The sequence below is a fragment of the Urocitellus parryii genome, chromosome 6 (genome assembly GCF_045843805.1).
Source record: "Urocitellus parryii isolate mUroPar1 chromosome 6, mUroPar1.hap1, whole genome shotgun sequence".
Lineage (NCBI taxonomy): Eukaryota > Metazoa > Chordata > Mammalia > Rodentia > Sciuridae > Urocitellus > Urocitellus parryii.
This window is the reverse complement of record NC_135536.1, coordinates 100,900,357-100,913,563: the sequence shown is the minus strand read 5'-3', so window position 1 is coordinate 100,913,563 and position 13,207 is coordinate 100,900,357. Positions and strand designations below refer to the sequence as shown.

At 36.3% G+C, this 13,207-nt stretch overlaps 2 protein-coding genes across 4 annotated transcripts in view; both read left to right on the top strand.

Moving 5' to 3' along the window:
• Positions 1 to 12,411, top strand: part of Ccpg1 (cell cycle progression 1) — a 67,467-nt gene extending 55,056 nt beyond the window's left edge. For all 3 annotated transcript variants that reach the window (XM_077799984.1, XM_077799981.1, XM_077799982.1), the window contains 2 exons: positions 10,549 to 11,025; positions 12,253 to 12,411. In XM_077799984.1, the coding sequence (XP_077656110.1) occupies positions 10,549 to 10,715 (167 nt within the window). In that variant the 3' untranslated portion in view covers positions 10,716 to 11,025; positions 12,253 to 12,411. The remainder of the gene's footprint in view (positions 1 to 10,548; positions 11,026 to 12,252) is intronic.
• Pigbos1 (PIGB opposite strand 1) lies at positions 12,322 to 12,625 on the top strand. The gene has a single exon (XM_077799986.1). It carries the CDS (start codon positions 12,330 to 12,332, stop codon positions 12,492 to 12,494), a length of 165 nt encoding a protein of 54 aa, XP_077656112.1. The 5' UTR covers positions 12,322 to 12,329; the 3' UTR covers positions 12,495 to 12,625.
• Positions 12,626 to 13,207: the final 582 nt, after the last annotated feature.

The window sequence follows — 13,207 nt, the reverse complement described above, 5'->3', positions numbered from 1 at the left end:
TATTTTTCACTATAGCACTTATCATCACTTGGACAGATATCTAAATCTTATCTTTTTAGCTGTGTCTTTCCCCACTAGAATGAGAACCTCATAAAGGCAGGGGTGCAATAATATCTAGAAATGACAAGAATAGTAACTTTAATAATTTAGTCCTTTGAAAAAACTGTTTATAAAAAATATTTGTGTGGAGTGAATATAGTATAGTATATTGCTGTCCTCAGAGTCGGAATGTATTCATCTGTTCTATAATTATTTTGGATATTCTACTAGATACTTCGGATAAGGCTGATCCTAGGAGCTCATAATATAGTTAGAAGACCTGGATTCCAATCCTAGTTCCCTTACAGCAACAAGACTAAAGTTTTTGGATAATTTTTAATTTATTCATATCTTCTGTTTCCTCTACTAAAAAATAAAAATGCACGCATTGCCAAGATCCAAGAATTGTGATGGTTTGAGGTCACATGTGAAAACCCATTATAAGTTATAAAACCTACACAAATGTAAAAAAAGCAAGTATTTCTAAAATGTATTTGAGAAATAGGGAAAAAAGCATAGGTAAATTCTGTTAGAAATAATTGAGAGGCTCTTATTTAAGCAAATTAAGAACATATAAACAACATTATATATATATATAAATAAAATATATATGTATTTTATATGAATAGAAAACATGCCAGGTTCAGTGGTACATGCCTGTAATCCTAGTGACTCAGGAATTTGAGGCAGGAGGATCACAAGTTTGAGGCCAGTCTCAGCAACTTAGTGAGACTCTGTCTCAAAAACTAAAGAGGATTGAGGGTGTAGCTCAGTGGTAGAGTACTCCTGAACTCAATACCCGGTACTGGTGTGTGTGTGTGTGTGTGTGTGTGTGTGTGTGTGTGAAAGCACATGCGTGCATACACACACACACATAAATTTATTTATATCAAAAACTTAATATTCTATTTCCTTGGACTGAGAGTTCTCAATGATTTTATACTATAATAATAACTGAAAGATACAAAATCTTATTCATAATCATTTATAGGTTAGTAAAATTAATAGATTATATCTATTAGACATAGATAGACTTACCCTACAGGTAAAAAGTAATGTAGAATAAGGTCAGTTTTTCTCTGTTCTTGCCAGAAATGTTTGAAGAGCAAAGGCATCCATGGAATGATAGCTGTGGGACGAATTATGAAGGCAAGTGCCACCAGGGAAGAGTATTTAACACTATAAACAAGGAAAATGTGTTAGCAAGACAATTGGGAAATTAGTTTTGAAGTTAAATCTACTGTTTACACTTTTTTAAAAATGATAGCATTTTCCTTTTGCTATAAATTGCTAAATGAACTTTGGCAAGTTACTTGTATTTTCTGTGTCTTAGTTTTCCTTATCTGTAAAAAGAGGTAACATCTATAGTCTTTTCTAGCTCTGATGTCCTAATTCTAGTATTTTCAATTGAGGTGTTATCCTTTGTGTTAATACTTGTCTTATGTGTTGAAAACTATATATATAATATATATTTGTATCAGGGGGTGCTAAAATACAAAAGCAATCAAAACAAAACAACTTTGCTAGGATATACCTGTCAACTATAAAAATAAATAACTGTAAAGAAATCCCTAATGTTAGTGAGGGTGAAAGAGCAAGAATAACAAATTCAAAGGCTTATAGAAATCAGGTAAGTAACAAAAATGAATGATGCAAGTTGAGTGGAGATTATGTAATTGTCATTAAGGAATCCTAGTCCAGAATGTTGTTATGCCTTCCAATTTAAAGAGAAATCAGAAAAAAATCTAGGTTTTGTCTTTTCTTTTTGTGGTGCTGGAGGTGGAACTCAGGTCTTGTGCATCCTAGATAACAATTCTACCATTGAACTTCACCCCCAGTTCCAGAAATCTAGATTTTTATGTAAGAGCTCCCAATTTAAAAAAACTTTGCTAAGTAGTTTATATATACTATATATATAAATACTATATATGTGAAATAAATCATACTTGTGGCTTGGTTTGATAGGCAGATTGATTAAATGTAACTTTCTGGATAGTGAAACTACATAGAGGATTCCCAAATGTATAATTCTTGTCTTGACTTTACTCTAGGTTTTCAGACTTAGAAAACATTTTACTCCTTTCTGAACATTTCTACCATAGATCACATACTGCCACTGAAAATCAAAGTGTTTGGCAAAATACCCACAATACCCCAAACCTGTTCATTGTACGCTATGTGTTGGATGAGGGGAGGGTGTACTGGGGACAGAACCCAGTGCATGAGCTCTACTATTGAGCTACTTCCTCAGCCCTTTTTTTTTAAAAAAAATAATTTTGAGACAAGGTCTTGCTAAGTTGCCAAGGTTGGCCTTGAATTTGCAGTCTTCCTACCTCAGACTCCTGAACAGCTGGAATGGGCATGGGCGTGTACCACCATCCCTATTTAAAGGTAGTATCACTTAAGTTTTTTCACCTTAAAATTTTGGAGTCATCTTAGATAGCAACTTCTCATTCTACACGTCCATCTTTGTTTCCTTCCCATTCCCCCCTTCCCACTTTTTATGTGGGAAGAGTGGATACTCAGTTTTAACTAGACTCCCCAATTCTGGCTTTCTCCCTTTCAGTGTATCCTAAATATTGCTACTATAAGAGAATTCTTTTGAAATCAGATTTAATAATGTCATTCTTCTCAAAAACCTACAGTGGTTCTCTAATACCTATAAAATAAAATCCAAATTCTGAAGAAAGGCAGAGTTCCATTCTAGCCTCATCCTTATTCTCTTCTTTCATGCATCCTACTATACTCTAGCTACTCTACACAACCTGCTCTCAGTTCACTGAAACCTTTTTATAACTCTATGCTTTAGCTCATGTTTTTTTCTTTGCTTGGTATTTACTTCTCTGGTTCATATGAAACCAAATTGGGTCACAGTGTTTTCTAACTGCCCTTCAAGATGTGTTCTCCACACTTTACCTGCTGTGTGTGGTGAGGCTGACCTGCATGGTATAACATCAATGGTCTGCCTTGTCTTCTGGCTTCTTATTGGTTTGAGCTAACTGAAAGATGGGAGGGGAATGAGTCAGGATTGTTTATTTTCTTGGTGGTCTCCTTGCTGCTGCTAAAGGCTCGCTGTGCCTGTCTCCTGTTGAAGCTTTCTCTTAATAGTTACAGCTCTGTGTGAATCCCAGTAACTGTTTCTTCTCCTAGCTCCTTAGAGCCTGGAGATAAAAGAATTCCTGTTGTGACTAGCCCTGGGGTACTGTGGTATTTTTTATTGGCTTTTCTAAATATTATTTATATCTTTGTAAATAGTTCTTTTATTAAAGTCTTTAACTATCCAAATTGAATGTATTATCTATTTCCTGATATGCTGTACCCACTGAAAATCTGTGGTTCTCATAACTCTGACTTAATGGGAAAACATTAGGGGGTCTAGTGGATATTACAATATATTAATATTTAATATTTTTCAAAAGCATGTCTTAGATATTTGTATATAATTATTAGCAGTAATATATCTCACCTGTTTATAGACTTTGAACCTTCCAAAGGATAGTAGAAAAGAGCAATTATAGTAAGATCAGTTTCCATGGTGTTTGTAAGGGTTCTGGTACAGCAATACCATGTGAACCAAGAGCACAACTGGCAAAAAAACTAAGAAAAATTACATAAAAAATATGTATGAAATACGAAATGGAAAAATTTAGTATTATCTTCTTCTATGGGAAATAGCAAGTCTAAATATTATAAAAACCACATTAAATTAAAAGAGAAAGGATTTTAAAAGTAAATAGGCCTGCCCAAACATTGTTTTTAAGAACTTAAAACAAACATAGGTCTACCTATCAGATCTGTATTTATCAATGAATTTATACTTTCAGATGCATTTTTATGGCATCGCATTTGATTTAATTCCCAATTTCCACTAATGAAAGATATAAAGCACAAATTCTTTTATAGTAGAATTTATAGAGATAGACTGAAATCCATAACTAGATTCTCCCAGTCAGTATTCCTCAAATTGTCTTACAGTATTAACACAGTATTTTGAGTGTTTGCAACTGACCTTGATTTGGAATGTTGCCCAATTCATTCCTTCCCTCTTTCTTTTCTCTCTCTCTCCTTCCCCCCTCCCTCCTCTCCTTCCTTTCCTTCCTTTCTACTAGGGATTGAACCCAGGGGTGCTTAACTACTCCCAAGCCCTTTTTATTTTGAGACAGGATCTCAGTAATTGCTTAGGGCTTTTGCCCAATTTCTTTTTCTTTTCTTTTTTTTCTTTCCTTCCCTCTTTCCTTCCTTCCTTCCTTCCTTCTTTCCTTGTACTGGGGATTAAATCCAGCACCTTGCACTTGCTAGGCAAGAACTCTACCACTGAGCTACATCCGGGGATTGAACTGAGGGGCACTTGCCCACTGAGCCGCATCCCCACCTATTTTGTATTTTATTTAGAGACAGGGTCTGAGTTGCTTAGTGCTTCGCCATCGCTCAGGCTAGCTTTGAACTCAAGATCCTCCTGTCTCAGCCTCCCAGCTGCTGGGATTACAGGCGTGCACCACCGCATCCGGCCCTGTTGCCCAATTTCTTAATGAAAAAATTCAGTCAAAATAAGGGAGCAAAAAATATCAGGATGCATTACTAAATTTTAATTTGAAAACTGGCTAAATTAATAAACCAGGTTTTGGAGAAACATGCAAACAAGCACCAATAAGTCTATAAAACAGATATCTTAAAAGTAAATTGTTAGTTGAGGCAAGAGTGTTAAACATGAAGTACTAGCTTCCCATCTCTTCAAATATACCTTTTAAAAAAATTCCAATTTTCATGAAGTTAAAGGTTCTTCCTAACTAGAAGAATCTAATAATAGTTTTGCTACTTTGGAGGAAGGGTTTCACAGGTATCATGAACTTTGCCTATTGAGTCTTTAGTAATATATATAAAAATATAAGCACAAAATAAAAACACTGATTTCATACTTGACTCTATTAACAAGGACTTACTTGCTAATATAACCTGCTTTTTTTTTAATGCAAAAGAATACAATGCTTGCAGAAATATGTCCTTTCTCCAGTTTACTAATAAATTATATTCCAGAAATGTGTTAGTAAATAGTTATAATTTGGCATGTATTTTCCAATACAAACAATATTTAAAAGGTATTAAGATTCCTAAGCTGTCTCATTTCAATTTATTTAATTTTAGAAAGAGCAAAGTGAAGCAAAAATATTACTGTAGAATCTAGTCACTCTTCAGGATGTGGTTTAAATGGGAAAACTCATTCATAATTTGAATGTGAGATGTCAGGAATTTATCTCCCCAACTTGAAATAAGTCAAATGACAGAAGGTAGTCTTCTATACCATACTTTCTCCCTTCTAGGAGTCCATTTATTTCAAACATTCCATCTGAGGGTGAAATAGTGTTTTAGTGCGAAGGTATTTCTCAGGTTGAGCCTCAGGTAGCTGAAGGAATAATGAACCAAGGTTGTATACAGCAGCACTTCTTTCTGAGATAGGCAGTGATTCTTACTGAATTCTTTTTTTTTTTTAAGTTTATCTTTTTATTTTTTGGCAGTGCTGGGGATTGAACCCAGGCCATCCTACATGCTAGGCAAATGCTACACCACAAACCATATTCCCAGCCCCTTTTTATTGAATTCTATATACAGTTGAAGCAAGACTTCTTGACAGTTTTGAGGAGTTAAGGGGTTCCAAAGGTCTCCTACAGTTTAGTGTCTATGGTTTCCACTAATCATGACTCAAGGAGAGAGATTCATGTGTCACTTCATTTTACCGTTATTAATTATGGAAGTACTTCTAAAAAGTGCTATGAATTATCTTTTGAAGCTATTTGGGGAGTTATTAGTTCTTTCCATACGCTTTATGCCCACATTAATGAAATAACCTGCATACAGTTTGTAAAGTATTTAAGGACTTACCACCCATCTAGCCATTTCCTGATTTTCTAGTTGCTTCATTAATGAATAAAGCCTCACATCTGCTAGAGCAGACAGAAGTGCTTGGGCAAGTCTGGGAGTCCATATCTTCATTAAGTTAAAAAGAAGAAGTTATTAAACACATCTCTTAGTTCATACTGAATTAGCATAAAATCAACAAGCTGATCCAACTATCATTTGAAGCCATTTTTAGTACAAAAGTAGATAATATATTATTCTGTTTTTTGTAAAAATACATGTTTTCTACAAAAATTACATTAATTTCTTATGGACATACAAAAGGTAGTTTTATCATTTTCATTTTCTGTTTTCACACATGTTTCATATATATATTTTATACATGTTTCATATACATAAGAAATATGTGAGATATATATACCTTAAAACACTACTAATTTTAATTTAAATAACTAGTAAACCATTTTATTGTGTTGAGATTTATTTTAGAAGTATATTTATTTCTATTAGCATATAATAAATAAATAATATAATAGCAAGGAAACCCAGGATTCAAACCAAGGTGTGCCTGACACCAAAGCCTGTGCTCTCACTGTTTTCCCATCCTACAATATAGAAAATAAGACGACAGATTACTGGGGGTGAAAAAAAGCTGTATGTTGTGGCACGTGTCTGTAATCTCAGTGGTTGAAGCTAAGGCAGGAGGATTGCAAGTTCGAGACCAGCCTCAGCAATTTAGCACAGCCCTAAGCAACTTAGCAAGACCCTGTCTCAAAATAAAAAAGGGCTGTAGATGTGGTTCAGTGATAAAGCGCCCCTGGGTTCAGTCCCTGGTACCAACCCCTCCCCCAAACAAAACAAACCTCAAAAGTATTCTATTATCACAGTATTCAGATGACATTAAAGAATAATTTATGAGTAAAATAAAAAAAATTAAAGTACTGGGCTGTGGCTAGAGATAGTGTGCCTGCCTAGCATTCATGAGGCCCTGGGTTCTATCCAGCACTACAAAACAAAACAAAACAAAAACAACCCAAAAAGCAGAAAAAGAAAGAGTAAATGTATTACAATTAAATTACATTTTAGCATTAGCATGTCTGACACTTTTCTCAGTTCATAGCTTCTACAGTCTACCTATGTTAATGGGAGAAACTCTGCTATTGCTCTTAAATTCTCTTTCCCCAGGATTGTCACATTATCATTTTCATGTTCTGGTCCTCATTTCTCAGTAATGGAGAATGAACTGATATTTATCAGTTCAAAGGAGAAGGTACAACCCTGCTTTAAAACAATACCCGCTAGGGCTGGGGTTGTAGTTCAGCGACAGAGCGCTTGCTTAGCACATGTGAGGCTCTAGGAACGATCCTCAGTACCACATAAAAATAAATAAAGGTATTGTATCTATCTACAACTAAAAAAATTATTAAGAAAAAAAAAATACCCCCTAGAACTTCAGTGTCTTTCTAGGCTCCAAAAAAAATACCCCAAGAGGGGCTGGGGTTATGGTTCAGCGGTAGAGTGCTCACCTTCCATGTTTAAGGCCCTGGGTTCAATCCTCAGCACCACATATAAATAAATACATAAATAAATAAAATAAAAGTATTAAAAAAACACCCCAAGATTTGGAATACTGAGCCACTAGCTCTCTGTAACTGAAAAATACAGAAGGCCTAAACTTCTAGTTCAACCTGATGACAGCTTAAAAGATCTAGAATGTGAGGCTACAGAAAAATTTGTACTATTGGTAACCTATCTTGGAAACTGACCTAGTAAAATTCAACATCTAGGAATTACAATCCTATTTACTATTGATGGCCAGTTACTACATTGCACAATGATTATATATATCATTAAATTTCTGTCATATTAATTTTTTCTAAATTTGAATTTCAACACTAAATACTGATTGGGTTTATGTGTTTTGTCTTCATAAGCTCACATAACATGGTTTTCCATTTACAAGTTAAAAAAAAAACACCAATCTCAAGTGATTCTTTTAAAATTTTTTTTGGATGTTAATGGACCATTTATTTTATTATATATATGCGGTGCTGTGAATCGAACCCAGTGTCTCACACATGCTAGGTGAGCGCTCTACTACTGAGCTACAACCCCAGGCCTCAAGTGACTCTTTTATGAAGGAAGTATACTTCTAAAATTCAAATTATGTGTATATAAAAGTTATTTTGAAAATCTGCATATATTAACAGAATTCCTCATAGCAGGATATGCTTAGTCTTGTGTTCTTTTGAGGGTGATGGTATTACTGGAGATTGAACCCAGAGGTGCTTTCACTCAGTTGCATCCTCAGCCTCTTTTTATTTTGGAGAAAAGGTCTGGCTAAATTGCTTAGGGCCTCACTAAACTGCTGAGGCTGGCCTCAAATTTATAATTCTCCTGCCTTAGCTTCCCACATGGCTGGGGTTACAGGCTTGCACCACTGCACCTGGCCCCAGCCTTTTTTATATTTTATTTTAAGACAGTGTCTCCCTGAGTTGCTGAGAGTCCTGCTAAACTGCTGAAGTTGGCCTGGAACTTGTGATTCTTCTGCCTCAGCTTCCTGAATCACTGGATTATAGGCATGTGCCACTGCCCCTACCCAGTTTTGTGTTTTGTATGTCTTCGGCATCTTGGGCATTCCAGATGAGGTTGGACTTTAGCAACAGTAGACTTCTAAAAACAATCGTGGTACCAATAATATAACTTAGTTAATACCAATTAACTCTAGAAAAATGATAGAATACATGTTTTTAATAACATTTTTGATTACTTTTATTTAAACTTACCAGCAGCTGAACACTATCTTTCCCCAAAAGATGCAGAATCTTGTAAATGCTTGCAAAGATTAAAGGGTAAGTATAACCCCTCAATCTTTCTGTCCATTCCCAGGTCATATAACCATAATTAGTAATATTAAGGATTAAATGTCAAATAGTATTGAAATAATCTATTTACACTTTCATATATAAAATAATATTTTACTCTTTAACACTGGAATTTTATTTATTTATTTGTGGTGTGTGTGTGTGTGTGTGTGTGTGTGTGTGTGTGTTGCTGGGGATTGAACCCACGGCCTTGTGCATGCAAGGCAAGCACTCTACCAACTGAGCTATATCCCCAGACCAACAATGAAATTTTAAACCCCAGTATTTTATATTGGCTATCAGAATTAAAACTTCAGTTGGCCAACTAAATGCTTTGACTGATTCAAGACAGAAATGTGTTTTTTACTTTATCTGAATCTGCCAAGTACAAGCATTGTGGGACTATACACACTAAAGGATGTGTCAAGTATATTAACATCAAAGAAAGATACAGAAGAAATATTGGTATTCAGCAATGGCATTCTTTGATGAGTTGAAATTATGAGAAAATGTGTATCAAAAGAGGACTCATTCCTAAGGTAAATACACATTCATTGTCTGGAAAAGAAACTAGAAAGGATATTTGAAAACCATGTGATGTGCAACTTCAAGAGACTGCCAATATTCATCTGGAACAAAACTTGTCTGGACCAAAAAGCAATTAAATATTCGTAAAGCAATGGTAAACAAAACCAGATAAATGTTTTCTCCAAGAAGATCTGAAAAACAAAACAATAAGCAATTGTGGCAAAAAAGACAGGCATTCCACTTGCAGAACTTAAAATCTGCCCTTCTGTTTGGCCCCTAGCTTAACCTTTGTTAAAGCACAGTGGTGAACTCTCAAAGTTGACCAGGGCTGAAAGGTACTCTAGGGCCAGAGCCTCACAACTGGGTGATGGCCACTCCTTTCATTTAAACCAACTTGTCTTGCAACTTACTGTACAGAGAATATTGAGATAAATACTGGAAAAAAGACTGGGTTGACTAAGTCCTCAAGCTAATTAGGTTATACTACATATGGGCCTAATGAAAGAATCTAGTAAACAAATTACTAATTAGAATACAACTCTGTCAACAGTGGAATATCTTCATCATCATCAGTAAGAGTAGTAATAGTAGTAGCAGCCAGAAGCGCTTTACCATTGAGCTACACCCCCAGCCCTTTTTATTTTGAACCATGGTCTCACTAAATTCCTGAGGCTGGCCTCAGATTGCATTTGCAATCTCCGACAGCCTCGGGAGTCTCTGGGATTACAGGCATGCACCACCAACCCAGCTCCTCTGTATCTTAAAATCTCTTTTTGATAATGTATGCCAGTTAATGGGATAATTCCTTTACATGTATGTCATTTAACCCTCAAAACAACGCTATGGGATAGATATTATTAGCTCCATTTTACATACGAGGAAACTAAGGCTCAGGAATTACATTGCCTTGTCCAGAGTAAAAAGTTATAGAAGGCTAAATATTCAAATTCAGGTCGGCCGGCTGTTGCGCAAATCTGCTCTTAACCACAAATGGGCAGATTGTATGCCAGTTTTTTTTTTTAATATTAATTTAGTTACCAACATTTAAAAATCAGATTTAAGTTAAAACCTGCATTTCCAGTATTCAAGTCTATTTTAAGATCTGGCAGCACAAAGCGAAACTGGTAACTAGCTGACAGTGAAAAGTAGTAGGGCGCTTCCTTTGAATCGGACTGTAGCTCTCCATCCAGTCCCCTCACTCACCTCCCCGGCGCCGGCTCTGGTCCTGGGCGCTGACGTACAAGGTAGACTTTCTCTTTCGCAGCTTTGTTTTCTCGTGGGAGCGGTTTTGGAGAGCGCGGAAAGCAAAGCTGCGGCCGCCACCTTCCGGCTCCATTTCCACCTGCTTGGAGGCCAGCAGAGGTTCCCCAGCCGCCACCTTCCAAGGACGGAAGGAAGCTGGAGAAACGCGCGCTGCTGCTGCTGCACTAAGTTTGGTCTTTGCGAGCAGCCGTCGCTTGCAGACGCGGAGGTATCCGGGCAAGGGCCAGTCTTGAAGCCAACGCGCCTGGCAGTCCCCGCAGCAGAGTGCTGGCTTTCTGCAGAGGGCTCCTCTGTTTTCTCTTCGGCGCTGCCTAGCCGCGGAGGACGGGAATAGCTGCCTGTCTTTGGTTTTGTCTCTGCTCCGACGCCCGGAAGCGCTGCCGGAAGGAGACCAATCTCACCTTGCGGGGACAGGCGAAGGCGCTGGGGAAGCGTCGCGGAGCGGCCACGGGACGGTCGGACGTGCCGAGTGCTGGCGGTACTGGTAATGATAATCATAAACCTAAGTGTGTAACATTGCACTGCTTCGGTGGTCTTACAGAAATTCCCTGTTGAACGGGGTAGTCAGGGTAGCATATTGCACCTATGTAGCAACAGGCTGAAAGGATCGGGGAGGGAGGGTGTTGATTTAACCCGTAACCCTTGAACCAAGCCTGATTGATGAAATTTGTCACTTATTGACTCAAATATAAGAGATAAGAGAAACAGGCTTTTCTTGCCCAAGTTAGTTTAAATTACATTCCAGGCATATTAAGCTCAGGCTAGTTAGTTTATAATCTGATATTTGTGACCTCAGGTGCTGGTGTAGGAGGCCATGTTAAAATCGAGTAAACAAATTCTTTACTGTGCTTTCCTTATTCTAGAAAGGAATATGTTGGCAAGGAATATTACTTTCTGGAAAGCCTTAGAGTCCTTCAGTTGTTAAAAATATAACATTTCATTATAGTTTTCTTAAAAGCATATTTTTCTTAAAATATAAATTATAGATGGCAAATAATTTATGTTTGATATCTTCTGTGCTTACTAAAACAAAAAAAGAAACATAATTTTTTTTGCTGGGTATTGAACCTAACGATGCTTTTTGCCACTGAGTCACATCTCCACCCCCTTTTTAATTTTTTTTTATTTTGAGACAGGGTTTCATTAAGTTACTTAAGTTCTTGCTAAGTTTCCCATGTTGGTCTGCAACTAGCAGTCCTTCTGCCTCAGCCCCAGAGTCGCTGGGATATCAGGCGTCGGCCACTATAGGTGGAACTCATTAAATCGTTTAGCTCATTAAACAATTGTTCTTACGATACATAGTACTAAAAAACATGAATAATCCAAAAAGGACTAATGGAAAGTAATAATTCTCTGCCTACCTTACTCTTGCTTCCAGTTCACATTTCTCAGAGGCAATCACAGCTTTTTCCAAATGTTTTGTTTTGTTTTAGTTTGTTTTGTGGTATGAATTAAAAGCATAAAGAGTGTGTCATTCTCTGCCATCTTTTTCCCATATTAAGTTATCCATTTAAAACCATGGAGAACATACTGTAATAAAAGAGGATTTAGCTTTGTCTTACATCATCTCCTTACCTTATTTCCCATAGTTAAAGTGATGCTTCAATAGTACAAAAAATGTTGTTCACTCTCAAGCAAAGTAGTGATATGAAATCTTAAAGTGATTATACTAAGTATTGCTCTGTTTCCTCTTTTCTTTGTACAGAGATATGAAGAGATTTGCTGAATGTGGAATATAACTTTTCAGAACCACCTTTGTTTTATTCTGTGTTTGTTGCAACAATGTTTGGGAGATTGACTCTTCCACAACTGCTTTTTGCTGGAGTCCTTGGATTTGCTGGAGGAATATATATTTATCAACCAATATTTGAACAATATTCCAGAGAACAGAAGGAATTAAAAGAAAAGGCGAAATTGGCACAAGTATCAGAGGAGAAGAAAAGTTAATACTACCTGGAGTTGAATTATAACAATTGATTAAAGTTTTGCTGAAATTATACACTGACTGTAAATAACCTAGGAAAAACTTAGGTATTTTTTAAACAAATAAATAATGGGTAATAATATTTTTAAAACTAGCACTATGAATTTAATGTTTTATTTGCCATTTTAAATCTTTATCAGGATAAATTAGTAACTTCCTTTTAAACAAAAATGAATGTCTTCAGGGCAATATATAAATTGATCTAATCAATGCCTCTAATAGTTTAGTGTGAACTCTTGAGGTTTTTTCTTTCATGAACTTAAAAATAGCTTTGATTAAAATGTCTTATATCTGTTATGTGTCAGGGTATATCTGTTATGTGTATGGCTTTGCCTGGCTACAGGCAGACTGGGATTCTGTTCTGTATCTTCTCGTTGTGGGACCCATGCTTATGGAATAGCCCCTGTCTGAGCTATGCTAGTAAAGGAGAGAAAGACTGAGAGGAAGCATACAATGGTAGGCTTTTGCCAGTTGTGGCAAATGTCATATCTTTTCATAATTTTGTTGATTTGGAGCATGTCACATGGTCAGTCCCAAAGTCAAAAGGCAAGGACATGGATTATTCCTACAGGATGCATTGTCAAGTCACATGACAATAAATAGAAATATGTAAGCCTGTTGTATCCAAGGAATAATAATCCTAACACATTAGGTTAAATTGAACTGCTTTTGGTCC